Consider the following 27,990-nt stretch of genomic DNA (forward strand, 5'->3'; position numbering starts at 1 on the left):
TTACAAAGTTTGATGAGGTTTTTTAAGTTTCTTTTTCCAGTTTTTATTCTTTTTTTCTTGAAAGTCGTTTTGTTAATTACTATTTGTAAATGGTAATTTATTAATGGCTCCGGTAATTTATTTTTGAAAAAATGGTAATTTATTAATGGCTCCGGTAATTTATTTTTGAAAAAATGGTAATTTATTAATGGCTCCGGTAATTTATTTTTGAAAAAATGGTAATTTATTAATGGCTCCGGTAATTTATTTTTGAAAAAATGGTAATTTATTAATGGCTCCGGTAATTTATTTTTGAAAAAATGGTAATTTATTAATGGCTCCGGTAATTTATTTTTGAAAAAATGGTAATTTATTAATGGCTCCGGTAATTTATTTTTGAAAAAAGGCAGGAAGAAAACACATCTTTATTTATCAGATTAGGGTTACAAGAGTTATTATTAAACAAATTTTTTAAAAAAATACATCGTGAAAAATACATCAAATGGCAACATTTTTAAAACAAGTTTACGATCAATCATTTAGACTAAAAACTTGGTCTAAAAAAAAGGTCTTCACATTTTAAAGTTAGCTTAGGGCGCAATACAAAAGAAATTACATTTTGTTATTGCCGAGTTCTCTTTGTGATGGCAGTGAAGTAATCGTCAGGCAATTTAAATTCTTAAAAAAATCCAAAGCAATATTTCCCAGTTTCAGGAATAATACGCTCTTCTTTCATTCTATAGCTTTCTTCTATAGAAACATTAACTTAATACCGTTCAGCTGAAGAAAATTGTATTTCCAATTTTATCACAATCTCCAATTCTTTTCTCCGCACTTTTTGACAACGATAACAATATTGTATTTTTAAAAAAATCCCCCTCTTTTGCTGCTTTTAATGCAACTTTGCTCAAACCTAAATCAAGTCCTTTTTACTTAATCTTATTTTTTTCAATTTAGAAGCCTAATAAACATTTAAACCACCCAAATATGGATTCAGAAACTTATGAAAAATTAACCACTCATTCCCAAGTCATTAACAAGTTTTGTATTTTGGTTTTTAACTTTGATGATGTTTTATCAAATTTAAAAACAAGAGCACGAAAAAAATAAGAAATAGAATCACCAATGACGACAGCACAGACTGAAGCAAAGCTATGTAAACGTTGAAAATTCCCATTTCATGAAAATGAAACTATAAACGGTTGATTGGTCAGTTTAAGCAAACTAACCACCACAACATATCCATGTTTCTAAATGCTACACAAAAGTTTGCTTTTGAGAAGTTATCTTGGCTTCGCGTATGTACATGCTTTACATAATATACGTTTGATGTAAATCGCTCAGAGTAAAAATTGACATTAAGTAAAAAAAAAAACTCGGAAAAAGTCAGCTTTTCAAAAAAATGCAGTTTTCAAAAACAAAAAAGCTCTGCAAGTGATAAATAGTATTGCGTTTTAATAACTCCGAGTAAATGCGGAGCTGACTTAAGACATGATTTTTAAACACTGCTTTGGAACTTTTGGCAGCTCATCGCTTTCAATTTGGGCTTTTTTTCAGTAAGAATCACGACAGTAAAAACATCTTTAGCATAGTATTGTGGTGTAAAATGCATATCATAAAATCTAACTATTCAACTAAAATAAACTTTTAAAGTAAAAATGAAACGCCAGAAAAGGATTATAAAAAATAAAATAGAAAAAAGATCTAAAAACCATCATTAACGATATAAAATTGTAGTTTGAGGGGCGATTATGTTTGGAATTTTTCAGCAACTTACTTATAAAATATTTGATAGAATTACTATAGCTACTATTACTTAAGGATTAGTAATCAAGAGTTTCGAGGGAGCGCATATCAAAATCAACCGGTAACTCTTCATAAAAATTGTTCTTGCGAGAAGAACTTGTTTTTACTTCGTTAATGTCGCTACCAACTTTGTTATCTGAGACATTATTTTCGTGGTCAAATTTTAAGTTAATTTCGATGGATTCGAACTCATTCTCTACTACATAGCCTGAATTTATAATCGGACTTTTTTTGTTGAAACCAGAAACAAATGAAGGAGATGGTAGTTTGACATCCCGATCGGCTGGAACTAAAATTTCATCATCGACCGATTTTCTTAAAATATAAATAAAAATAGAAATTCAGCAAAACCAATGCTAATAGATCAGAAAAAAAATTTATACTAGACACCGCAACGTCGCCCCCTATTGTCATTTGCAGGAACGTCCGATAGAAGCTTAAAAAACCAACCTACCACCTGATTGTTTCCGACAGATATATCGTAATGAGATCTAAAGGTGAAGTAAAAAACAAACAAAAGTTCTGGGGTAACTTACCAACTTCGCAGTAGTGGTTTTGGGATAGATCAAATCGCCGTCTTTTGTCTCGGTAAAAATAACAATCAACGGAAACTGGGCTCTTTTTAAAAGGAAAGGGCTTGTTTTAGCATTTTTATACAGAAGAACTCACGTAAACAAAAGTTCGGCAAATTGGTCTTCTAACAGTTGGGAGTTTGCTGAGTTAGTAAAAAATTCTACACCCATCGTTTAGACTGGCTTAACGCTTTAAAATCTCTCTGATAGCATGTCTACACACTTCACGCAAATAACCTGAAAACTTTGTGCCATACCTGAAACTACCCCAGGATTTTTATGGCACGAAGTTGCCAAATATTTTGTTTGAACTTATTTAAGTGAGGAGCTCCCTAAAGGGAGTCGCAAAACGCTTTAGACTCATCAAAACGCTAAACAAATGAACAAAATGTTCTTAAAACCTCACCTTTTCTTTTTGCACACAAACAATAAAAGAACAACTGCACCGATAACAAACAGCGGGATCAAAATGTACAGGAAATATCCGTAGGCTAAAGGTTTTTAGAATTTGAAAAAAGTAAAATATGATATTTTAAAACAAACATTCAATATGCCGATAATGTTTAATTTAGATTACTTAATAACTCTATTTTAAAAAACTTACAAGTCGCACCAATGGAGTAGCCAGCTAAAAGATAGAAACCGCTATTTAAATAAACACCAGTGTTTAAGAGAATAAAAACTGGTATTTAAAAGAATTATAAAATTTAACAAAAGAAAAAGCAAAATTAAATAAAATAAATTAACACTACTCATAATTTAACTTACTACTGGGTTGCGACGATGATAAAATTCCACCGATATTTTGCATGTAGCAAATAAAATCATCAGTACTCTCGTACGGGACAATTATTTGAAGGATCTGCGAACTGGAAAGTACGTTGATAGGATCGCTTTTCCTTTTCCAATAAAACTCTGGGGCAGGATTACCGTATCCTGAACAACGACACGTAACATTCCTATCGCCATAGGTTGGGTCTGTAGATATGCAAACTACGTTTATATTTCGTGGAGGTACTAAATGTAAACATTTAACATTCTTTTCATATTGAAGCACGAAATGGAAAATAAATCGGATATCTTTCAACAAAAAATAATTCATCAGCCTACAACATTCATATTTTGTATTTAAAAAAAAAATAACTAATTTTTGATAAAAAAAAAATTAACGTTTTTTAAAAATAATTTTTATTCTTGGTGCGACAAGTTTGTAACAAACCTGCATTTTTACAAAAAAAAAAAAATTCTAATTGGTAAAGAATTAATGTTCATGAACGTTAAGTCAGAGTTTTTCAGCTGATTTCAGTTTGTTTCTCTGTGCAAATGTAAATTCTTATCTTACTGGTGGCGAGATTTTATTTAAGGGCCAAATTTATTATTAAGAAGCATGTTCAAAGCATGTTAATAAGAAGCGTTCAAATGGAAGAAGCGTTCAAATGGAAGAATCGTTCAAATGAAAGAAACGTCGTCGTTTATAAACTTTTTAACCTAGCATAAAAACTGAGAAAAAAACAACTCCAGGTGAACCAAGATAGTTGCTAGCGTTACATGTGTAGTTGCCTTCATTGTTGAACTAAAATGGAAAAAAAAAATATAGTTGACAATATTTCGTTACTAGAATAAAAAGAAAATTTAAAAAAGGAAATTACAGCTTACGTATGCAGAAGGGACAGAGTATTTTGAACCGTTAAAGCTTATAGGTGTACCATTAATAGACCATTTGTAAGAAGCAGTAGGGTTAGCATTTACATAGCAATCCAATGTAAGTAAACTGTTTTGCTCAGCATAGATCGGTTTATCTACAATTTTTGAGTCTGGTGGGACTATAAAGAGAAGATGGGTCTGTAAAGAGAAGGTGACAATAATAACAATAATAACAATGATAGCAATAACAATAATAGTAATAATAATAATAACAATAATAACAATAACAATAATAATAACAACAACAACAGCAACAACCACCACAAGAACAACAACAGTGACGACGACGACAACAATAATAATAATAGAAACAATTTCACTATAGCATTAATAATGCTAATAAAAAAAAAGATAATAAAAGCAATAAATATGATTAAAAAAAGCCACAACAAAAAAGTTATAAAACTTAACATAAAAGTCAATATAAAACAAAATCTTACATTCTACATTTAGAAAAACACTTTTTGCTACAGAGTTGACTTGGTTTTCTCCAACACACTCAATTTCACCAGCATAATCATTTCTGCTAATATTGACTATAGATAAAATGGAAGTTACTTTACCACTGAAAAAACTTGAAGATGTGTTTGTTGTAATATTGACCTAAATGGATTGAATGCAATAAAATTAAAAAAATTACTGATAAAAAATTAAAAACCAATAATGATGACATTTTAACTAAAAACTAAACAAACCTTTTCGTTATTAGTTATTATCTTTTTGTTAAGTAGCCATTTTAAAACAGGTAAAGGCTGCCCTTCTGAAAAGCAAGTAAAATTTGCAGATTTTCCCTCCACAATTGTGAGATTTGCTGACAAGGTTGTTTCTGGAGAAACTAAAGATAAACTTTAGACGCTTTAGTTAATCAAAAAAGAATAATTCATACATAAGAGAGCAGGATGCTGCCTCTGCAATTCATACAATACATAAGACAGCAGGATGCTGCCTCTGCAATTGCAAGACTTTAGTGCAGTAATAGAACTAATTTTCTTGACTAAAAAAGTAGGAATATTAAATAAAGTTTTTTTTCTTTGAGCTTAAAATGTTTTTGAAGTTTTCTTTTGTAAGAGTTGCATCGTGACTGCTTGTGCAATAAAGGTAAGTAAACTTTTTGTCCTTTTAGGTATTTTGTTGTAAATAATTGGTGAAATAAAAAAAAGTAAAATGGTTTCATTTTGAAACTTGTTCAATTTGTAAGGTGGGAAAATATGGTCTTTCTGTATATGGGCCAAAATACCATTTTGAGGGCTTCTTGTACCAATTCTTTATTTTTTATTTTTATCTATTTTATCAAATTTCCCAGAATTACTTTTTACAAAAATGCTATAATAACAAATAAATTAATATTAAAATAGAGAAGAAGGACTTTAATTTATGAAATATAATTTAACAGTTATCTTTAAAAAGCTTAATTTTTTTCAGGTGGTCAGAAACTTTACTAAAAAAAACAAAGAAGTGTTAATAGTGCATTCATCAATCTGGCATTGGATACAATCAAGACAGACTGTAGCTTTAGGAAAGCCTCATCTAATTTTATTTTGGACAAAAAAAATTGCAACATATAAGGAGCAGAAAAGATAAAGTGGTTGGTAGATCATCTGAAGGTGGGAAATCTAATCTTACCTAAAATAATTTCAATTTTCAAATAAACAAACAAAAAACACTTAAAACTCACACTGCACTAAAATATTTGATGATTTGATGCTTTGACTGAAATTATTTGTTGCAACACAAGATAAATTTCCTGTATCTGATTTTTCCACAGAGCTATATACCAATGTACTTTTTATAACATTGTGATAGAAACCATCCTCTATAACAATATTTGTGAGATTTTTTGTAGTTATTAACACTCCATCAAGAAACCATTCAATCTTTAAAATCTTTGGTGCAGCAATTGCTGTGCAATATCTTGTAAACTTTGAATTAAGTAGAGGAGTTACCATAGGCTGGTCCAATGATGAATTGATAAAAACCACATCAGCTGAAATCATTAGACAAAAAAAGATTATAAAATTTAAGTAACTCTTCAACTGAAAGAAGCTTCAAGTTTTAAAATAAAGAGAAATGATAGATACTATCTAAATAATATATATGAGATAAGTCTTATAACAATATAAAGGAGATAAGTCCTATAACAATATGCATAATGTTTTAAAGAGATAAAGCCTACTTACATCTGACATATAAAGTGATATTCTTTGTTACTGAATCAAAAGAATTGTTAGCAACACATCCATAAACCCCTGAATTTTTTATTCCCACAGATGTTATAGTAGCTGTGGTATTTTTTATGACATATGATGAATTTTGATAGATCAGCATATTTTTGATTGAAACATTACTTGAGGATGCAGGTGTCTGCCAATTTAAATCAAGTGGTGGATCTCCATAAAATTGACAAACTAATTCTACTTTATTAGATGCATTTACATATTGAGGATCATTGTTAAACATTAGAAAAGGGGGAACTATAAATAGAGAAGAAAGAGATTTTATAGATAATCATTGACCAAAAACCAAATTAAACAAATTAAAATTAAAAAATTACCGTTCACTGTCAGATTTAATGAAGTTTCTGCACCTTCTCCTATTATATTTACAGGAATGCAGAAGTACTCCCCTTCATCTGCAAATGTTACATTTGCAATATCTATACTACTATTTGTTCCATTATATTGCAGATCATCATCGCGATAAATTTGATAGTATATTAAATTGGGATTAGCTAGTGCTGAGCACTTTAAACGGACCTTGTCACCTGTTTGAGCAGGATTTGGTATTATTGTCATTGAGGTGTTCTTGGGTGAATCTAAAAAAGTAGTTTTAACTTTAAAAAAATAATTTTTTAAAACTTTATGCTTGTAATGAAATTTATATATATATATATATATATATATATATATATATATATATATATATATATATATATATATATATATATATATATATATATATATATATATAATTTATACAAACATTTATGAAAACCCAATTTGTTATTCTTTTTTTATTAATGTGGAAATTTCAATTTTTGAAAAAATGTATTATTCTGATCAGAAAGTTGGAAATAAATGTACATATAGGCAATAGTTTAACATTTTAAATATTTTAAGTAAGAACAACTCATCAAACCTAAAGAGTAACTTAGAAAAACAACAAAGGCTGATGACCGAAAAAGCATACTGTCTTTAAGAGAACTTGAATTAAGAAAAAAGCTTATTTAAAATTCACAATCACAGAAATTTGGCTATTGAAAAACCCTAAAATATCTTTTGATGCAGAAAATGTACATTTTTGATGTTTGGAAGTGATGGAAAGGTCAATTGTCTTAATATGAAATATAGTGGTAAAATTATGATTTAAAGATATTTCATTAAGGTAGATGTGCGCTTAATGTACTGCATAGAAAGAATTATGAGTAGACTTGGTTATAAAAGACATTGCAAAATGTAATACCATTTTAGAAAAAAAATAACCCATTACAAGTATTCAAAAATAAAGATCATATTATTGATTATTATTAAGTGAAAAAACAATGCATTTAGTTTTTTAATAATTTTACTATTACTAGAAAAATTTTTAATCTGTTGTTATTAGATTCATTTGTTTTGATCCTAGCTACACTGTTAAATATCAAAAGTTTAAAATATTATTTCCATTTGTGACAAAAAATTAGTTAAATAAAATATCAAATATAAAATACCACTTTTTTTTGTTCACAACTGAATAAACACATATATACTTTCATTATACATATGTTATACAAATGCAAGATAATTTAAATGTAGATATTTAGATATTGATATGTAAGCTATTATCTTACATAAATAATTATCTTACATATTTAAATGTAGATATGCAAGTTATTATCTTACATATGTATAACTCTTTGATTGGATAAACAAATATTTAAAAGTAATCTCACAGAAAATTGTAACATTTTTTGTAGCAGATTCATTACGAAACATTCCTACAGCTAAACATACAAATGGAGCATTCATAGCCAGTGTAGCTTTTTTAATGTGCAACATGCTTTTTGTAGTTGTAAGATTATTGAAAATTGATTCAAAAGAGAAGATGATTTCATAATCACTCCCATTAATAAGTAGCTGGTTTCCGAGAAGCCAAAAGAGTTCAGCGTAAGGCTTAGCAGTTGATGAACAATTTAATGTTGTTTCCTTCCCTTCTACCACAAACGTACTCCATGTTGGAATAATAGAAGTATTGAAAGGGTTAACTTAAAAATGTAAGAAACAATTTTTGAATTTGCACAGATAATATATTATTAATTTTTTATTCTCAATTTTTACTTTTTTGGTTAAAAAAGAAACAATCTTCATTTTTTTAGTAAAAACAATGTTAAAGTAAAAAAAATGTTAAAAAAATGAAAAGAACAATTTTAATTACTAATGGATGCATATAGAAACTATTTTAGTTACACTGCCAGGCAAAGGTATCTAGACACTAAACTATTCAGTTTTTAAACTTTAAAAACTGCTTATTAAGATTATTCAAACTTTAACTGTTAAACACTGTCAAAGTTTTCTTTTGATGCTGGACACTTTACTCTGACTTGACAACTGTGTTTGTCCCAAAAATGCTCAACTGGGTTGAACCGATTGTGGTGATTGTGACCATCACTCAATTATTTGCAATTTAACTTATTTTTTTTTATTCAATAGATAGCATTAGCAAAACTTGGATGAGCATTTTGAATTTTTATTCTGTTGCATCAAAAAGTCTGGAACAATGAGATGCTAACCAAAAATTTTTTCTATCTTTTTGAATGAAAATCCTGTCGATTCTATGTATTGGAGAAACAGTATTAAATGAAAATGATCTCCATACCATAACTGAACCTCCACTATGTTTAATGGTTAGAGTTCTGCAGTTAGCTATCATTCACATGAGCAAATCAAGCCACAAATGTTCATGTGCCCACAGCATTTTTTAGAAGTCTTTAAGAGATCCATTCATGTGATCATGATCTCAGTAAAATTGTTTTATCATATTAACTTTTTTTTATTTATGTGTTTTTTAAAAAACTGTGCAATCAAGTTTCCGGAGACTATTGCTTGACAGTGAATATAAAGTAATACAGAGTAGAGTGTACATAGTAAAGATTTTATTTAACTTCATAAATATATTGTAAGTACCTTACCACTAACACACAGATATACTCTTGCAGTTAAGAGAAAAGGACTGTTCTTGAAATCTATAGTAACACTGTACCAACCCTCATCACCAACATTAAGGTTTCGAAGATATAAACCCACATTTGTTACATTGTTATAATCATAATTGGAACCTAATTAAATAATAAAGCCTCCTTAAAATTTGTTAAAATACAAAAAAATAAGGATTCACATGTAAGCTTATTGGAAAGATTTTTTTTTCTGTTTTTAGAAGATAAATTTTACGAAAGCACCAACATACTTTTCATTGAAACACTAACTATACTACGGTTGGTCAATTTTCCTATTACAAATTTCTCTGAACCATCTTCATTTAACATTGCCCATTTTACTGTGCTAATAGGTTGTGAGTAAAAAAACTGCCAATCAAGAAAAGCATCTTTTTGAAACTCAAAGCATAAACGCCCTCCTAACTGTTTTGTTACTTTTCCATATACTAAAAATGTCAACAATATCAATTCATAAAACATAAAAAATTAAGGTAAGGCATATAAAAAATACAAAAATGCAATAAGTTAAGAAAGCAAACCAGTAAAAAAGAAAAACTAACTTACACACATAAATTTTTAATGAAGACTCTGTTTTACCAGCAGATGTTTCAGAAACGCATTTGTAAATCTTAAAGTTTTCATCCAGACTTGATCTGATCAAAAGAGTACTACTTTGGATATAGCCAAAATCAATTGATTGCACAACAGTTCCAAAACTCACGTTTCCAGATATTGAAGTATTATCTCTATACCAGTTTACTGTCATTAATTCATAGCCTTTAACAATACAGGTTAACTTCAAAGTCTCATCAATGCCCATTGAGATAGCTGGCAATCCATCAATAATCAATGTTGAAACATTTGATGAAAACTCAACAATCGGCTTATCTAAATAATTATCATAAACTTTCCACAAATTCAATGTTCATGGCTAATTGAAATTAATTTTTTTAAAATATATTAAACTGTAAAATAAACAGCTGAATAACTTACAAAGAAATTTTAGGACTGCTTTCCTGCTTATGTCAGAACCAACTCCATTGCTAGAGTTACAATATAATTCTCCAAAATAGTCAAGAGTTGCATTTACAATTAGTGTACTAAAGATTTTCCAGTAACCATTTATAATATCTACCAATATTGTTTGGTTTGTTGTTGGTAGCAAATTACTTTTAGCTGACCAAGTAATAGTTGGTTTGGGATATCCAATAACAATACAATAGTACGAATACAATTTATTTTCAGTTAGATTACCATCTGTAAGGTTAGTGTCAACAAGCTGAGGAGCAACTGAAATAGTTTAAATGCAAAAAAATATATATATATAAAAGTAACATCATCACTACAAAATAAAATATGACGATGGTAAAGTTGTGTCAAATTCTAAAATATTAACTGTTAATTCAATAGTTGTTAGTTCAATAGATTTAACATGACAACAATTAATATATATAGCTTCATATGTATTACATTACATTTATTATTACATTTATACTATACTATAATTATAATTAATTACTATTACTATTACTATACTTTACATTATATTATATTAGATTGTATTATATTGTAATGTATTGCAGTATATTGTATTGTGTTGTATTATATTATATTATTTGTACTGTACTGTATTGTATTGTATTGTATTGCATTGCATTGCATTGCATTGCATTGCATTGCATTGCATTGTATTGCATTGTATTGTATTGTATTATACTATATTATGTTTCATTATATTGAGTTATTGCTATTTAGACTTTCATGTATACAATTGTTTTTCACAGAAATCAAAATCCAAATTATATTTTTCAATTAAAATCATTGTAAGTGCCGCATAAAAATCTTACACATCACTTGTACATTTACATTCTGGGTAACATTTCCCAAAAAATTGTAACCAATGCATTGGTAAATTCCACTGTCATTAATTGTTGTTTTTTCTATAAACAAACTATTGATGCGAAATGATACAGTTTTATTGAAATATACTTCTTCATGATTTTGAACAAATACAGTTTTCTGTCCAGAAAGCTTTGTCCACACAATGTTAGATTGTAGCAAAGGGTCACCATATACCTGGCATGGAATGTTAATTGAATTACCCAAAGTGACGTTAACATCAGGTAAATTTTTGCCCCAAAATTGTGGCATAACTAAAATGAGTTTATTTAAAAAAGAAAAACTTTTGCAAGTAAAAAAATAAAAGTAATAAACAGTAACTTTTTTTTACACTTTTTATCTAAGAATCTAGTTAAATATGAAAAAAACTTAATTACTATCTAAGAAACTTGTTTAAAAGTAAACAAAAAAGTGTAAAAATCTGCAAATCCAGAAAAATAATTTTTTGACATAAGAAGAATAAAAAAATTCTTGTTTTAATTTATATTTATTTACCTGTAACATTTAGTACTGCAGTAAGAGATTCAGATCCATAGATATTTTTTACTTCACAAGTGTAAATCCCATCATCATAAAATTTAGCTGGTCCTACAGTATATGTAAAAGATCCAGTGCCATCAGCAGCCCCTGATATCAATTTATTATCATCTCTATAAACTTCATAGGTTGGTGAAGGAATTGCATTTGATTTACAAGTCAGATTGGTATATGAACCTCCAGGCACGTTAGAATTAGAAAAACTTAAAGATGAAGGATAGATTTTTCCAGGTTTATCTATGAGAAAACAATAAAACAAGAATAATAACTAGTAATTTAATTCTAATCTGCATCTAGATTGTTTGATAAATGTCATAATAAAGTATAATAAAATTGTAAACAGTAATATTGTTTAATTTATATTTTGATGTGTAAAGTGTAAAAGATATAAAAAAATATATATATCAATTAAAAAGAAAACTTACATCCAACTTGAAAATTTGTGCTTTGTGTTCTTCTAACTTCTTCGTAGGTTGTGATGAAAGTAGAGCAAGAAATATTTTGTGAATCTTTCAACTCAATATTTAGAAGAGCCAATGAACTTTCAATCTCAAATGCACCACAACTTGAATAACTTAAAGGGTTATTGACCACCACTGATTTATGTGGATCAAAGTTAAATTTTGTACCATTACCAAACCAAGATATCTCAGGTTTTGGACGACTTATGAATGTACATGAAAAATAAAAAGAACTTGCTCCCAGCTCAGCTGTATTATATAAAGGGAGGGATACTTTAGTTGATACAGGTGCAACTATAGAATAAGAATCAAAAAACAAATTTAATATTCACAGATTGATAATGTAAGTTTACATTTCAAAATCTTTTTATACTTATAAATTCACTTTACAAATTACATTCTGTCAACTCCAAGATTTAGCAAAATCTCATGTTTGAAAAACAGTATGAATAGAAAAACAACAAGAAAAATTATTTTAAACTTGTCTCATCTATAATTTAATGCATTCATTAGATGAATCTATGTGAATATTTTTAAAGTTTGTGCATTTCAGTTTTAATTAAGAGGCACCTTTATAATCTATTTCTTTCAACTCAAAGTGTTAAATATTATTCATTTTCTAATTATGCTTTTTTGTTTTACTTTTTAATAGTTTTAATTCTAAACAAGCGCTTTCCAAAAATTACTAAAGATTATCAATCAAATAAGAACAGTAAAGATATATTATTTCAAAAAATAAAATTTTTTTTTTTTCTTGTTTAGCAATAATATACTGATATAGGTAAATCTTTGAAATGGCTAAAAAGATAACTTTTATTACACCATTATAAAATTGTGTTAAGTAAAACAAATTAATGTAAAAAATGGAGTAAATTAAATGCATATGGCTTCCTTATTTTTTTAATTACTTAAATGAAAGTAACTTATTTAATTAACAATATGCTATTGTATATATGAATATGATATTGTATATATATTTGTATATATAATATGATACTGTATACATAATATGCTATTATATATATAATATACTACTGTATATATAATATGATATTGTATGTTTCAGTATATCAGCAATTTTTTTAATTTATTCTCAATACTTTAATTTCTGCTGACAGAAAAAAATATCACTTCAAAAAGGGAAAAAATAAAACCATTCCATTTTCCAAACCAAATCATTTTCTAGGATGGAAAGTAAGTGATATCTCGCTTATATGAATCATAGTTAGGACATCTGTTCACATTTTATTACAAAATACAAAATGAAAAGTACAAAAGTGTGAATATGTATAAAAGCATAATAGGACAAAAAAAGGTTAAACTGAAATCCTTTAACTACAGGACAATAGAATATATGTTCTACATTACCAATAGCACTCATGGCCTAAGCAGACTGGGTTCAAGATAGGTCAAATAGAAAATAACTGTGGATCCTATTTACTTCTTCATTGCATATAAAAATAGGTGTTATGAGGAAATGTGTTACAGCTCTTTGTCAAGATTCTGAACCTTTTCAATATTTATATAAAATTCCTCTTAAGTTATCCAAATCCTGGGAGAGCATTAAAATAGTAGGTTATGGTTTTCTCAGAAACAACAAAGCAGACAATTACAAGGAATTAAAATATTTCTGATAACTTTAAACTCATGGCTGCAGAACATCCCTTAAAATATATGTGCTCATTCTGACAAATTTAAAGATTATATAGGATACTATTTTGAAGAATGGAAATGAATGTTTTCATCAAGATGTAATAGACTTTGAATGCTATAATTAGGCCCATTACAAAGAGTGTATGATGGGAGAGTGTGTTTGGGGTTTAGCCAGACTTTCTTATGGATTTGAATCAACTTTATCTACAAAAAAAATCACTTTAAATTGTTTTCTTGTAATAAAATTGCTGATAATTTATAATAAAAGTTAGTTTTTTTTATAACATACAATAAGGATGTAAAAAAAGAAAACTTCTATAAATCTGTAAATTTATTGGGATAGCTACAAAAGCAAAGTTATTCAAGAAAAACTTTTTAATGTATTAGTGTAAAAGAAATAAAAATAAGATGAACGCAGACTCAAAATTCCTGTTGACCTGTGTGATATTTACTTTCATTTTTTATTTGAAGTACAGGGTAAAATGTCTAACCTGAGTATCAGTTACATTTTGAACTTGAACCTCAGAACATCATGAGTAAAAATAGATTTATAAATGACATAATGTTGTCCATGGTACAGTCAGTAGTAGGTCTTAAACTGAACAGGTCTGAAATAAATATAAATTTTACATAACTACATCAAAAGTAATATTTAAAAATAAATATTGATAATCAAATTTTAAATGAATCATTAATTTATTTATTTTTATATTTTTAATTACCTGATTTAAACTATTAAATCAAGTTCAATAATGTGATATGAAAGAGTACCAAAAATTTAAGTTTTTTGAAAAAAGTAAAATTAGAGCAACAAGATTGAAGTTCTTTAATTTTGTTCAACTAACTTTTTTTAATTATAATTTTATCTTTTATAGTAGGCAAAATTTAAAACTTAATAATTACAAATTCTTAACTTAATAATCATTTACTTTAATTTGTGAATGTAGTAATATTTTGATCTAATTTTTAGAAATGTAATCAGTTTGGAAACATGCAACTAAGCAAAAAAATGCATAACCAAAGTTATACCAGCATCAACTGCATGTTTAAACTACTTCCATCAATGTTTAATGACTTAGTAATTGCAATAAAACTCCACTGTAGCCAGACAAAGACAAAAGCATTCATACTAGTACCTTAAAGATTAAGTTTTTTAAAAACTATTAATGGTACAAAAGAACAACTCATCCCTTTTTGCAACTTATACCATGTGATCATTCCTTTCCAAACCTCAAATTTAGCTTATTATTGAATGTATCTAATAAAATTATCAAGCTTTTCATGCTATTTTATTCTTAAAACAAAGCTTGATGTTTACAAAGATCCAAAAGAGGACGCAGTATCCATCTATATTCATCTATTGAGAATTTTTTGTAACTAAAAAAAGAAAGTTCTCTTGTTTCAACTCATTAGATGTTGCAGAAACTATCTATAACAGCAACAGCCGAGGGTTACAAACTAACAAGTTCTCTGACTGAAGAGTACTTGTGTAAGTGATAACACTATTATTATGAGTAAAGTTTTCAACTTTATGCCCAAGTTATTTCAAGGTTTAACTTGCTGTTTATCTCTGTGACATACATCACAAAGAGAACAAATGGTTCTTCTGCTTGGTCAAAGTTTAATACCTTTTTAAATTTTAAGACAGTTTTAGCAACCCAGTAGTACAGCTGAGTCTGTTGGTAAGCATTATTTATTAAAATATATCAAGAAGGAAAACACCCCTCTAGATGAAAAAGCTATTTTTTACTACAAACTCTTCAGTGTAAAGAAAGTTATTTAGTTCCTATTCAAAATCCCAACAAGCAACCTCCTCATAGAGCATGGTTTTAATGCAAAAAGAAACAGATGTTGTCAAAAGTGAATTGCAAGTTATCTTAAATTACATTGTGTTATGCAGCAAACTTTATGTCTTAATTAACTCAAGTCTAATAAAACTTACACAAGGTTAAGAAAAGTTTTTCTTTATACAAAAATAGTAGGTATTATTAGGATTGCAGGATGCATAACACCATAGCAATGCTACCATTTTCTTTGATTAATATTTGATGAGGTTAGTAAATAATTAAATATTAAATATCTGATAGTTTAGTTAATGATAATGAACTTTTTAACATTGATGGTCAACAAAATTTAAGCTAAATTCAGTTTAAGACATTTTTTTGATTAATTCACAAAATGTTTTTTTCCTCTCCAATAAAATCCCTAAATTGTTAATTAAAAGATAAATAGGTTGTTAACTATTTATATCTGTACAAATTCTTATTAGTTGTCAATTCAATTAGTACTAACTATGTTTTGACATCAATCAGAGGGCAGTTATGAAAAACTTGCAATTAGTTGCAAGAAGAATGACAGTGAGCATGGTAACAGATTGGACATACTCAAAGAAAGGATCATTCTTGTATCAGGTTACACTTTTTATCCTTCAGACCACCTGATTTGTGTACTGTCCAGGGTTGGAAAAAACCCTGGGTTTTTTAAAAAAACCCAACCCAAATGGGTTTTTTTGGTTTTTTTTGGGTTTTATGGGTTTTTTTGGGTTTTTTCAAAACTGACCGTTTATACGAAATAAAAATTTCCAGAAAGGAAAGTTAAATTTCTAAATTTATAGTTCATTTACCCTATATGTTCTTATTTTTATTACCAAAGTACCTTAAGTCTCTAACATATTTTGGAGCTCCTGGACTAGTCTAGGAGAATATGTTGTTATGTTATGACTTTTGTTATGTTATCACTTTTAAAACTGCAAAGTGTTTCAGAATTTCCTGATTTATTAACTAGTTGACATTATTTATTTATATTTTAATCATAATAGAATTGATTTTCAGAAAAAAAAACATTTTTTAATAAGAACATATATTATGGCTCCTGGATCTGGAAGAAAGCTTGCAGATGAATGGAATGATGTGACTAAGTTATCAAAAACTGTTTCTGGAAAAGTAATACTGCAGTGCCAGTGCAATTATTGCAATGAAATTATTAATAGCCAAAAAATAGAAAGAATCAGAATTCATTTTAAAAAATGTAAAAAAAAAAACCCATCTGCTGATGTTACAGAACGAAATAAGAATTTTATTTTAAATGATGGCCAAGTATCATCTCAGACATCTGTAAACTTGTTGTGTAATTTTGTTAGCCCAGTTACTTCAGAATCTTTTGAAGCATCAAGCACTTCTGGTGTCTTTGGGAGTAGCTACTCTGGTTCAACACCAACCCCATATAAAAAACAAAAGTTAATAGAAAGCTACATTTCAAGAACAAACTCAGACCAGAAGGATGTTTTTGACTTGCAAGTTGCCAAATTTTTTTTTGCATGCAATATTCCATTTAATGCTGTAGAAAATAGAGAATTTAAAAATTGTGTTAATTTTTTGAGACCTGGTTATGATCCTCCGAACCGGAAGAAACTTTCAGGAGAGTTACTGGATAAAGTGAACGATGAAGTAGTTGAATCTATGAAAAGTGAATTTGCAAATAATAGGAGTACTATTACATTGATACAAGATGGTTGGAGCAGTGTCAGAAATGATCCAATTATTGCTCACAGTGTACATAATGGAAAGACCCCATATTTAATCTCCGCTATAGATGCAGGAAGTGAAAAAAAAACTTCAGAATATTGTGCTCAATTAGCCATTCAAGCAATAAAACACATCAAGAAGGTTTATGAGCAAGATGTAAGTATAATAATACTGAATACAGTATTTATGTACATAGTATTTACTTTAATTTAAATTAACTAAAAATATAAGAATATTTCTCTACTTCCAACAGGTATTTGCCATTTGTACAGATAATGAAAACAAAATGAAAAAGATGAAAGAAGTTCTTAAAGAGGAATATCCGTTGTTACTTACATATGGATGCTCAGCTCATTACTTAAATTTAGTTGAGAATCATGTGACACCAAATTTTCTGGCACATTTAATTGAAGTGAACAAATACTTCCGAAACCATCACCAACCACGTGTGAGTAAATATTGTTTATAATATATTATTTTAATTTTACAGTTTAATTTTTTTGTACTTTTTTATTCAGTGAATTATGTTAATATATCAACTAATTAAACTAGTTCTTAATTTCAGGGATGGCTTTTGGATGATAGGAATGGAGTTATGCCGCAACTTCCTAATGATACACGATGGAACTCTCAAGTAGACTGTTTAAAAACTTATATTAAAAATTATAACTACTACCTTGATATTATAGAGAAGCATGAAGGTGATATTAAACATAATATCAAGAAAATTATAGATAATGCTGGAATTTTCAGAGAAGCTAAAAATCTTCTAATTCAACTGGAGAAATGTGAGATAGCTTTAGATAAGGTAGATATGTAAAGCAAAATTGTTATTCATTAAAATATTTTAAACTATGGCTTCAATATACTATTAAAATATTTGCAAAGATATTTAAAAAAAGAAGTTATATTTATAGCTACAAAGTGACTCAACATCATTGTCAGATGCATGTGAAGTTTGGTTATCTCTCCTGAAGGATGAAGACCTGAAGCCATATTATATGGAAATTAAGTTAAAATTTGATGAAGCAATGGAACCTTTTCATTTTTTGGCAAATTTGACTGATATTAAATACCAAGGCATGGCAACCAAATCTAACCCAAAAATTGAAAGAAAAAACTTAAAACTACATTATTTTAACTTATATAACTTACATAAGACATTAGTTGATTCTAGACTACAGACACAATTTATGACATAATATCCATATATTTACATTTCTCATTTTTAATATATAAAGCAGGAATACAATATTCTTTAATTTTAGGAAAATCTTTAAGCATTGAACAAGAAGCTGCTGCAGAAGCTTGGCTAAGTGATAGGCACAATGAATACGTGGCTGGATACTATGATTTCAGGCTAAAAGTCACAACTACCTTTCCACCACACATGTTCAACGATAACTTTATTTCTACAATTTCAAGTGAAAGATGGTGGGGTATAATAGATTTGAAGCAAAGGCTGCATCAAAAATCTTTACCACTGCCAGAAGGGTTTGCAAAATTTTTTCAATCTCTTCATAGTTGTCCTGCAAGCACTGGCTCCATAGAAAGAGTGTTTTCTACTTTTGGTATTGTGTGGAGCAAGTTAAGAAATAGGTTAGGGAGCGATAGAGCTGAAAAGCTTGTTCGGATATACAGACATTTGAGAGGCGAAGAATTTGATTGGTAAACATCAATGGCCAATCATTTTGTTAAGCTTTTGAAACTTAATGAAATATAGTTTGTAATCTTCATTGATTTTTCTTTTTCTTTTTAGGCGTTAAACTAATTTCCCTAATAATTTTTTCTGTATAACCCCAACCAGCTATACAAAAGATTAATCATATTATGGATTATTCTGTAAGGAGTTTAAACTAAAAAGTATAATATACATATATATTTCATAATAATAAATCCAATATTATTTACAATATAGGGTTTATAAAAGCTAAGAATCTGTTGTAAAAAAAGATATTTTTAAAAAAACCCAAATATCTTTGGGTTTTTTTGGGTTTTTTTGGGTTTTTTTAAGGTGGGTTTTTTTGGGTTTTTTTGGGTTGGGTTTTTTTGGGTTGGGTTTTTTTGCCAACCCTGGTACTGTCCTTTGTCAGATTGAAGAATTAAACAATGGTGAATGTGGTTATCAAGCTTCATTTTCAATAACTATGAAGAGAAAATTCTAGTAATATAATAGCAATTAAATCTAAGGAATAAAACTAAGGAATACTGTGGAGTGAACACATAACTCATTATGCCTGAACAGCAATTAGTTGAGTAGAAAAATCTAAGTAAACTTTATTTAGTCTTTTCATTTAAGCTATTACTTTTTATGGTGAGTTAAACTCTTTAACTAAAAGCAATGAATTTTATTTAAAAATTTTTTAGCTAATAATACAAATCTTATTGGTAAGCTTTTTATCTTAGCTGTTACTGTTTCAGCTTTGATTTAACTTTATAAGAACTTATTTAATTTGAATTTATCTCATGATCCAGTCTTTATCAACCTACTTAGATTTAGTTTGTAGTTAAGATAAGGTTTTATCAACTTTTGAGGAAAAGTGTAGTAGCTTTTTTAGTTTAATGCAATTCAATTAATCATTTATTTTATTTGCTTTTTAGCTTATGATTGTAACAAATAACATGGCAAATTTGATTCATTTTAAAACTTTTTTTTTTTTTCTTTTTTATTTAATTACTTAGTTTTTTTTAAATATAGGTTGTAAGTAACTTAATTTTTCAGTTATAAGACGTATTACTAACAGGGTGAATGTGCTTTTTTATTGCATTTGGGGTTTATATATATATTTTTGAATACTTTAGTTACTTTATTTCATTATAGCTTAGTTGATGTTAAGGTAAACTTTAAATTTCTTAATCAATGTTGTTTATGTTTATACATGTTAGTTCTACAGGTAAAATCCAAGTTATCTTTATGCTCTACTTTAAATCTTGATTACACTAAGTAAAACTAAACTTTTAAAAATGAGTTTTTATCTTTTTATTGGTTTGCTATTTTTCAATTTATTGGTTATTTGTAAGTTTATTTTAATGTTTTCAAATGGTTAAGCATAAAGTAATGATGTAAGTATACTATTCTAAATGAATATTGTTCATAAACGCTATTCTCCTATTTCATTGAGTTTTTGAAAAAAGGTTTTTCAATTATTCACATTTATTTATTCACATACAAATACTAAGAAAAACTTTTCAAAAAATCCAGCAAAATAGACACTCACCAATAACTTTGATTTCTATTGTACTTTGCAAAGAATCCAGATTTGTGAAAATTACATCCACTAGAATTTTAGCCTCATCACCTGGTTTGACTGACTTAATTGTTACACCAGCACTACTACCACCATTAATATATGCAAATCGTGCTTCTATGACTGGCAAATAGGCTGCATTTTGTTGTATAGAAAAACCTGATGTTGAATCATAAACTGCAATTTTCAGGTATGTATTAGCTACCCATGTAATTCTATCAACAGTTGTAGTATTATCATAAACCCATTTAAGATTTAGATCAGTTCCACATTCAACATATTCAATCGGTTGAGGTTGTGAAACAAATGAAACTGCTAAAATTATAACTGAAAATTTTCAGCAGACACCTGGTATATATGCATACCAAATTTTTTTTCCGAAACAAAAATTTTTTCATGCATGCATGCATACATGCATACATACATACATACATACATACATACATATATACATACATACATACATACATACATACATACATACATACATACATACATACATACATACATACATACATACATACATACATACATACATACATACATACATACATACATACATACATACATACATACATACATACATACATATTAAGGTGGCCCTTAGCATAAAACCTAAAAATGAAAGTAATAAGTTTAACTCTAGCACCCATCTATACTGTTCCTAATATGAAGAAAAAATAATATGTAAAAAATTAGAATCATTACTTGATATTTAGAGGTGCTCTTGAGCTTCAAAGTTTGTGTGTTAAAATTTTGTAACCCAATTAGCAAATGACAATATATTTAATTATTATTTATTTAGATAAATATCCTTGTCGTACTAGAACTTAAGTTGATTGTTCATGCCTATTGTCTTCTTGTTCAGCTTAATACATCTATTCTACAGAATTTCTAACTGAATAATGCTAGTCACATTAAATGCAATAGAAATGTTTTGCAGACTTCAAAATGTCTTGCCACTCCTAGTGCCATGTCAAGTAAGACTTTCATCAATTTTCAGTTAATTACATGGTGGCAACATGCCAGATAAAAAATTGAAGACAAAAGGAAATCTTTTTTTAGTTTTACTTGTATTAAAACACAATGCTGTTGTATCAAAACACAATGCTGCCACCTGATCTTCTACACCCTACTCTCCCAACGAAATTTTCGGAACATCCAACAATTCCTTGACTCTAAAACCTGATACGAGGGTTGGGAGACAGTCTATGTGTCTATGAAATGTCAAAGTCTCTATTAGTTTACCATCCTAAAAGTTAAAACAGTTAAAACTACAGTTGTTAAAAATTCTGATTGTAGATTGTGTGATTTTGTGGCTCAATGACTTTCTCTAGCATGCTTTATTGAGTTCTGATTGATGTTCAACATTCTCAAATTGTGTTTGAGGTTGGATGCCACTTCACTAAGAACAAAAATTGCATTTTTAGATGAAGTCTTTGGTCTGTTTAAAAACAGATGTTAGCCTGAGAGAGGTACATTAATTTTGACTATTTTGGTGGTTGTTTTTTTCAGCTGGGACTTTTTTTTCCCTCAATTATGTCATCTGTTTCTTCTGCAATTGAAACAGATGAAGAATCAGCTTTCAGAAAAACCTGGCTCATTCAAGCTTTCAGTTCTTTCAGTTCTAACATCACCTGTTTTGGATAGACTCATAATGATTAAAATACCAGAGGACTGCTCTGTCCTCTGGTATTTTAATCATTATGAGTCTATCTAAAATAGGTGATGTTAAACAGATTATCAAGCTGTTTCAGAAATTCTTTCTCCTTTATCTAATGCTCTGGAGTTGTCCTGCTTTTATGCTTCTAAAGGTTTTTCCATTCAGTAAATATTGCTTCCAGTTTATCAGTGCAATCTTTGGCTGCTTAAATAGGAAATTTGTTAGTCAACTTCTCAATGCAATCTTTAACTGCATAAATAGGCACACTTTTTTTCATAAGAAATTTGTTCATAAGAAACTAGTACTAGAAATTCCAAAATGTTAAGAAACTATAAGTACTAAGTTACTTTTCAATAAGAAACTCATTTCATTAAGAATTTAAGGAATATTTCCTAACTTGTGTTTTGTTCAGGATCTGAGGATTTTTTTGATAATCTAAAACTTAAGAAACTTTTAAGAAATTTTTAGTACTAGAGTTGTAAAAAAGTATCCTTAAAATAAGAAACTTTCTAGTACTAGCTCATTTGCTTGGTTTCTTGTAGAAAAAAAAAGTGTATTCCAGCTTTTTCTCAGAAAGCAGGCACAGTTTTATTATCTGTGGACTACCATTAAGCCTGTCATTTTCTTTACTTTGTGGAGATTCAGAAAGTGATCATAAGCTTGGCAAATTGATGGTAGTTTTAAACCCAGAATCTCATGCTTATATGAATCAAGTAAGTAAACATTTATTTGTTCTGTTTTCTATTTTAAACCTTGAAACAAATAATATAACCAATCATTATGAACAACATTAATTATTTGACTTAAAGTCAGTGCACCAAAGGCATGCAATTCAAGTGATAATTTTGTTAGATTTTTATCTAATTGGTAGTTACAATCCAGAATCTGATTAATTCAAACCCAGAGTTAGGTTAGATATAGCTGATAATTAACTAGTCGCTAAATGAATATTCAGACACAGCACAGTTTGGTGCACTTTTGCTGCCAACGTACTGTTGTCAATTACTTTAATTACATCATTTAATTACACCATTTCATTGAACTTACAAAAATTGCACAATTTTTAGGCATAAGTAAAAAAAAAAAGATGATTTATTACAGTTGAACACGATCATATAAAGTTATAGCAAGGTTTTTTGCAGCATATTACTCAAACTTTAAGACAAAAGAGCCACTCCTAAATGAATCGATGTATACAAAAACGTTCTAAGTCATAAAAACTATTTTTTCGGGGAACGAGAAAAAACTTATTAAATCCAAAATTATTACTTTAATAAATTCAAAAAAAATCTGGGTGCTTTTTGACACTTTTAAATATTAGATTTGTTAAAATATATATCAAAATTTGTGATATATATATATGTGTTATACATAGTTAAAGTTGTCTGACTTAGAACCTTTTTGTTTACACGTGTTAAAGATAATAACAAAATGCTTGTCTTTTACATATTTATTCATTTTTTGAACAAAAAACTATTAAAAATCAAAGGTCAAACTATTACACATATTAAATCACACAATGTATAAAAGGACCGATCACAAAGCCTTTGTCAGACACCTCACTGGATATCGTGTTCCTCTTCCCCGTCATTCGCCTCGTCGGTTTTTGGCCAGCTCATGAGTTCATCATAAAAACCACTGAACTCATTTGGAACATATTGCGTTAGTTTCCTAATATCCTGCAGTTTCACTCTTTTTATCGGAACATAACCCAATGGGTAGCACACATTTTGCGGAAACTCGACGATGCGATCGACGACTTGAGACATCTTATAAGTTTGGACCATCAGCCCATCAATGAGTGGCCTACAGACAATTACACCTGGAGAAGTCCTGTAAGTGAAGTGCATTAGGGAACTTATTCCAAAACTTACCTTATCCTTAGCAGGAACTTTCTTTCCCCGTGTTTCTTCCGAAATGCAAGATTTTTTGTAGAATGTTGGCCACCACTTTTGAAAACTTAAAATATCTTCTGTTGCGACTACTTCAACAGTAAACTTACCAGTAGTACTAGAAGTGATGATAAGTTCAGTTATCTGGTGAACTGTGTACACTCTGTCATACCTTTTCAGTTTTCTCTTTATTACCGCGAAGTCCCGGTCACATGGTAGGTACGAGTGACCTTTTATTGGGTAATACTGCTCAATTCGATCAAATCGGCCAGTATCTGTGAGAGCCAAAAAGACTCTGTTTAGTGCATGGTTTTTATTTTGGCCTCCACAGTTATCTCAGTAGACATGGACTTCAGTAAACTGTGGAGGAGCAGACATTAGGTAATTGTACACAAAAGAGCACACCTCATCAGGGCTTTTTCTGGCTGTGCCTTCATGGTACACATAAGCATGATCTTTATTGCATTTCACATCGTGAATAGAGAAGAGGTTAACAGATAGCTGTCTGAGGTAAAAGGTTTCCTGGACTGGTATCATCGGTAAAGGGATATTCTGCACGTAGTCAAATGCGATCGCTAAGACATGCGGTTCATTTTGTTTTGTTTCCGGGTTGCTTTCATTTTGGAGTTTGTTGTAAAACTTTTTTGATCAACGTTTGTGCAGCATCAGTTCAGCAGCAGCATTTCTCTTTGCTGCATCACTGAGATTAGGGCTTTGTAATTTTAAATTAAGCTCCACACAGGTGCAACAAGAGTCTATATGGGGACGGCCAAATCTTTACGTAAAGTTGTCCTTAAAGTAGCCTAGAAAAAATTTGTAGCTACATTTTACTTCAGGATGTTTTTCTTTAAACATTGAGTACAAAATTTTGACATTTAGTCTAGCATCTAGATAATTGATAGTTTTACCAGCATATTTGCTCTGTTTCACCGGATAACTTTCGATATGCTCTCTTATCAGAAGTCTTACATTGCCCCTGATTGCATTGGTTACTAATTTTTTCCCTCGTCCTTTGGTGATTTTCCTAATACCAACAGGGAGCGCAATCGTCGAATACGACTAATTTTAATACCATAAAGGCTTTTAAAGGTATCCACACATGCCTTTTCTTTGGCATCCCCCACCAAAACCTCGTATGTAAATGAAAAGTCATGAGCTACTCTTCCTTCAGCACCTTCCTTTCTGGTTCGGTGAGTTTTCACTTTTATGCTTGTAATCAATGATTGTAAAAACACATCTTGCTCGTTCTTTGTCTCTAACAATCTCATGCGTGCGAAGACCTCGTCGCTCTGGTTTTTTAGACGTTCCGTACATTTCTTCGAGCATCTGAAAGCATAGTATCTCATTAGATTATGTTGATATAAATGTTCGAGGTAGGCCTAAATGCCATAGCAAAACTCTAAAAAATGATGTTTGAGTAATTCGGCTATAACATTTGGCTCTGTTTAAGGTCAACTCACTAGCCTAAATGGAACGATATGGAAAGTGTTGGATTAGTTTTGTCTGAGATGTTTTTATAAAAACATGTTGCATGATATGCTATGATAGCCCTAAACAAATTGTTAAAAGACTAAATGGGTATCGAAATTGCAATATAAATCTCACCTGCAATCAGCTCCAACAGTAGTAGCAGGTACAGTTCTTCCTTTGTAGTCAATGTACTCTTTACCTTTCACTCTAGCTTCTTTAATAACATTCCTTTTCCACAGAGCCTCATTTTTAACCTTTCTTCCACTACTAGTACTAGGTTCTTCATCCATTATAAGTCTTTTTCATTAAAACAACAACATGAATAATAAAATAAGCCCAAATAACCTCAAACTTATAACCAAAATAAAACAAAAATTGGATTAAAAACATCTGACAGCTACCAGCAGAACATAGCTGGTTTTCTCAGTGTTGCCAACAAAAACCTTCAGTCACTAGAACCTAGAACCTTTTAGTTTACAGACAATATTTCAGCTCTCTATTTAAAGTGTACGGAGAGGTCTGACTTAAAATGTTTTACTATACAATGATGGAACTGTTTTCAAAGAACAAATTTTCATCAAAAAGTCAAATATTAAAAAAAAATGACTTAGAACGTTTTTGTATACATTGATTCAAATGTTGTTTAATTGCACTAATTTTTTGTGCATAATTTTTTTTCTTTAAATGGAACAGATTGAAAGGGTGCCACATGATTATTTCAACACTTCATCCTTCTATATGTGTGTGTGTGTGTTTTGTTTTTCACAGCTGATGATTGCCGCTAGGCATGAAACTTTAAGCACCAGACATAGTCATACTTTTTTCGTTTATATCAAAAACGACAAACTTTTGTTTAATGAAATGTCATAGTTACACAAACGTAAAAAGAAAACGCTAAATAAATACTCCTTTATAGCAAAAAATTCTGAAACAATTTTAACAACGATTTTTTTTTTTTTTCGTGTCTTTCACGAAAGATTGCGTAAATACATACGTAATATATTTTACAACATCAACCCACGTTTAATTTTACTTGCGATCAAAAACTGCATTTACGACTATCAACGTAAAAAAAAAATTTTCTTTTCGTTCACCATAACTTGTTATTACGAATGAATAATACCTGCCATTTTATGAAACCTCAAAGAAATTACCTGTCACTTTTATCAATCATTAAAATCTTGTATATGACCACAATTAATTTATCAAAATTAATAAACCAATTATAATTAACGCATGTTTTTTATATATTTAATATTAATCCTATTAACTGGTTTTCATGATAAACTGTAAATATATTTCACCATAATGGGTAAAGTTATATTTAAGCAGTTTCTTATGCGACTAAATAAAGGAAACGCGAATGATTTTATGCACAAAATGAATGATTATTTACTCATCATGTTTATCACTCTGAAAACTCTAGTAACATTGATTAAAAAAGTTTTTGGCAGACTTACATTCGGTTTTGCTGAGAATTATGCTTAAAAAACACAATAACTCGCTGAACATTTCTCCATTCATCGGAAGCTGTGGGATGTTGAAAGGAAGCATCGTCTAAAGCACAGAAATGAATTTTCTTGCTCAATGATCTCAATCATCAAATTAAAAATGAATTTTTTTCTTTTTCAATTTGAAATAAAGTTGAATGGTATAGATATTAAATGAAAGATTGCTTTTAAATTTTAATTAGAAGCTTTACATTTTAAAATTTGGTGACGCAAAAGTGTCACGATAAACCATGCTAAGAACAGAGCCAAGAAAAAAAAAATTTATTTGAAGACTATTTCATAAATCTTACTTATATTTAATAATAGTATCTATGACTCAGCAAAACTCAAAAAATTTCCTTTGAAAGAAAGATTTTATATTACTAATAATTTAGCTTTACAACATAACATGTTTATTACAGCCAATTCAAACTACATGTTTAACCAATTGTTAAATAAATTAATGACTAACTTTGTTTATTACGAATATTTATAGTTATGCTATATATTTATCAAAGATATTTACGACTGTATCACTTACGTAGATTTATGAAAATGACATAGAGGGTTGAAAAGAAAGAAGGTAAAGAAAGAAAACGCGTATCAAAATATTTGGGTAAATGAAAATGCGTATCAAAAAATTAGGAAAATCTCCTAACAACACTTTATCGAGTCTCAAAACTTAAAAAATGCATAAAAATAGTTTTACCCGTGAAAATCTTATCTTTATAGTAAAACAATCTTTTATGTCTAAACTAAGAAAGCGAAATATTTAAACAAAAGTGAAGCAGTAACTATCATTTTTTGGATGTTTTCTGATTCGCTAATTCGATAAATTACGAAAAATAAAGCTAAAGCGTTTTTTTCATTTTAAGATCTTTCATAATTCTATTATCCGCCAATT

General features: G+C 28.9%; 3 protein-coding genes across 7 annotated transcripts; 1 reads left to right on the forward strand and 2 right to left on the reverse strand.

The window, feature by feature from the left end:
* Positions 1 to 1,561: 1,561 nt before the first annotated feature.
* On the reverse strand, positions 1,562 to 27,870 carry LOC145191121 (hemicentin-1-like). 4 transcript variants are annotated; one of them, XM_090065795.1, is made up of 23 exons: positions 27,796 to 27,813; positions 27,057 to 27,153; positions 20,542 to 20,886; positions 12,111 to 12,440; positions 11,644 to 11,922; positions 11,097 to 11,402; positions 10,243 to 10,539; positions 9,814 to 10,137; positions 9,501 to 9,695; positions 9,226 to 9,372; positions 7,990 to 8,301; positions 6,613 to 6,873; positions 6,239 to 6,532; positions 5,737 to 6,045; positions 4,757 to 4,896; positions 4,502 to 4,664; positions 4,014 to 4,180; positions 3,846 to 3,930; positions 3,126 to 3,374; positions 2,962 to 2,985; positions 2,764 to 2,848; positions 2,240 to 2,276; positions 1,826 to 2,100 (listed from the first exon to the last, which is right to left on the reverse strand). In XM_090065795.1, the coding sequence occupies exons 2-23, from the start codon at positions 27,148 to 27,150 to the stop codon at positions 2,086 to 2,088; spliced, it is 4,458 nt and encodes a 1,485-aa protein (XP_089921921.1). In that variant the 5' UTR covers positions 27,151 to 27,153; positions 27,796 to 27,813; the 3' UTR covers positions 1,826 to 2,085. The 4 variants fall into 4 exon arrangements, with proteins under 4 accessions (XP_089921919.1, XP_089921922.1, XP_089921921.1 ...); XM_090065793.1 differs by lacking the exon at positions 2,240 to 2,276 and having other exon boundaries at positions 1,562 to 2,100; XM_090065794.1 differs by lacking the exon at positions 1,826 to 2,100 and having other exon boundaries at positions 2,122 to 2,276.
* On the forward strand, positions 15,387 to 19,059 carry LOC149882051 (uncharacterized). Its single transcript, XM_090065797.1, has 5 exons — positions 15,387 to 17,479; positions 17,577 to 17,771; positions 17,889 to 18,131; positions 18,241 to 18,403; positions 18,592 to 19,059. Exons 1-5 carry the CDS (start codon positions 16,664 to 16,666, stop codon positions 18,993 to 18,995), a joined length of 1,821 nt encoding a protein of 606 aa, XP_089921923.1. The 5' UTR covers positions 15,387 to 16,663; the 3' UTR covers positions 18,996 to 19,059.
* Positions 23,670 to 27,063, reverse strand: LOC145189206 (uncharacterized). Of its 2 annotated transcripts, XR_016444740.1 has the most exons (3): positions 25,732 to 26,020; positions 25,035 to 25,452; positions 23,670 to 24,929 (listed from the first exon to the last, which is right to left on the reverse strand). XR_016444740.1 is itself a non-coding variant. In XM_080065793.2 (2 exons), the coding sequence occupies exons 1-2, from the start codon at positions 25,884 to 25,886 to the stop codon at positions 25,119 to 25,121; spliced, it is 489 nt and encodes a 162-aa protein (XP_079921919.2). In that variant the 5' UTR covers positions 25,887 to 27,063; the 3' UTR covers positions 23,670 to 25,118. The 2 variants fall into 2 exon arrangements, 1 of the variants encoding a protein (XP_079921919.2); XM_080065793.2 differs by having other exon boundaries at positions 23,670 to 25,452; positions 25,732 to 27,063.
* Positions 27,871 to 27,990: the final 120 nt, after the last annotated feature.

The sequence above is a fragment of the Hydra viridissima genome, unplaced genomic scaffold (assembly GCF_058129835.1).
Source record: "Hydra viridissima isolate aposymbiotic clone 2 unplaced genomic scaffold, HvirCarnegie_v1 scaffold_11, whole genome shotgun sequence".
Taxonomy (NCBI): domain Eukaryota; kingdom Metazoa; phylum Cnidaria; class Hydrozoa; order Anthoathecata; family Hydridae; genus Hydra; species Hydra viridissima.

What these genes read in the sequence shown, in the direction of transcription:
- LOC149882051 (XM_090065797.1), top strand. Translation starts at nt 16,664, where the DNA reads ATGGCTCCTGGATCTGGAAGAAAGCTTGCAGATGAATGGAATGATGTG. An exon ending in AGAAGGTTTATGAGCAAGAT is followed by an intron (nt 17,480 to 17,576) that starts GTAAGTATAATA and finishes TACTTCCAACAG; the next exon opens with GTATTTGCCATTTGTACAGA. An exon ending in GTGAGATAGCTTTAGATAAG is followed by an intron (nt 18,132 to 18,240) that starts GTAGATATGTAA and finishes TTATATTTATAG; the next exon opens with CTACAAAGTGACTCAACATC.
- LOC145191121 (XM_090065793.1), bottom strand. Translation starts at nt 27,150, where the DNA reads ATGCTTCCTTTCAACATCCCACAGCTTCCGATGAATGGAGAAATGTTC. An exon ending in AAAAAATGTTACAATTTTCT is followed by an intron (nt 6,874 to 7,989) that starts GTGAGATTACTT and finishes CTACTTTTTTAG; the next exon opens with ATTCACCCAAGAACACCTCA. An exon ending in TATCACTTTATATGTCAGAT is followed by an intron (nt 6,046 to 6,238) that starts GTAAGTAGGCTT and finishes TAATGATTTCAG; the next exon opens with CTGATGTGGTTTTTATCAAT.
- LOC145189206 (XM_080065793.2), bottom strand. Translation starts at nt 25,886, where the DNA reads ATGGATGAAGAACCTAGTACTAGTAGTGGAAGAAAGGTTAAAAATGAG. An exon ending in ACTGTTGGAGCTGATTGCAG is followed by an intron (nt 25,453 to 25,731) that starts GTGAGATTTATA and finishes CTATGCTTTCAG; the next exon opens with ATGCTCGAAGAAATGTACGG.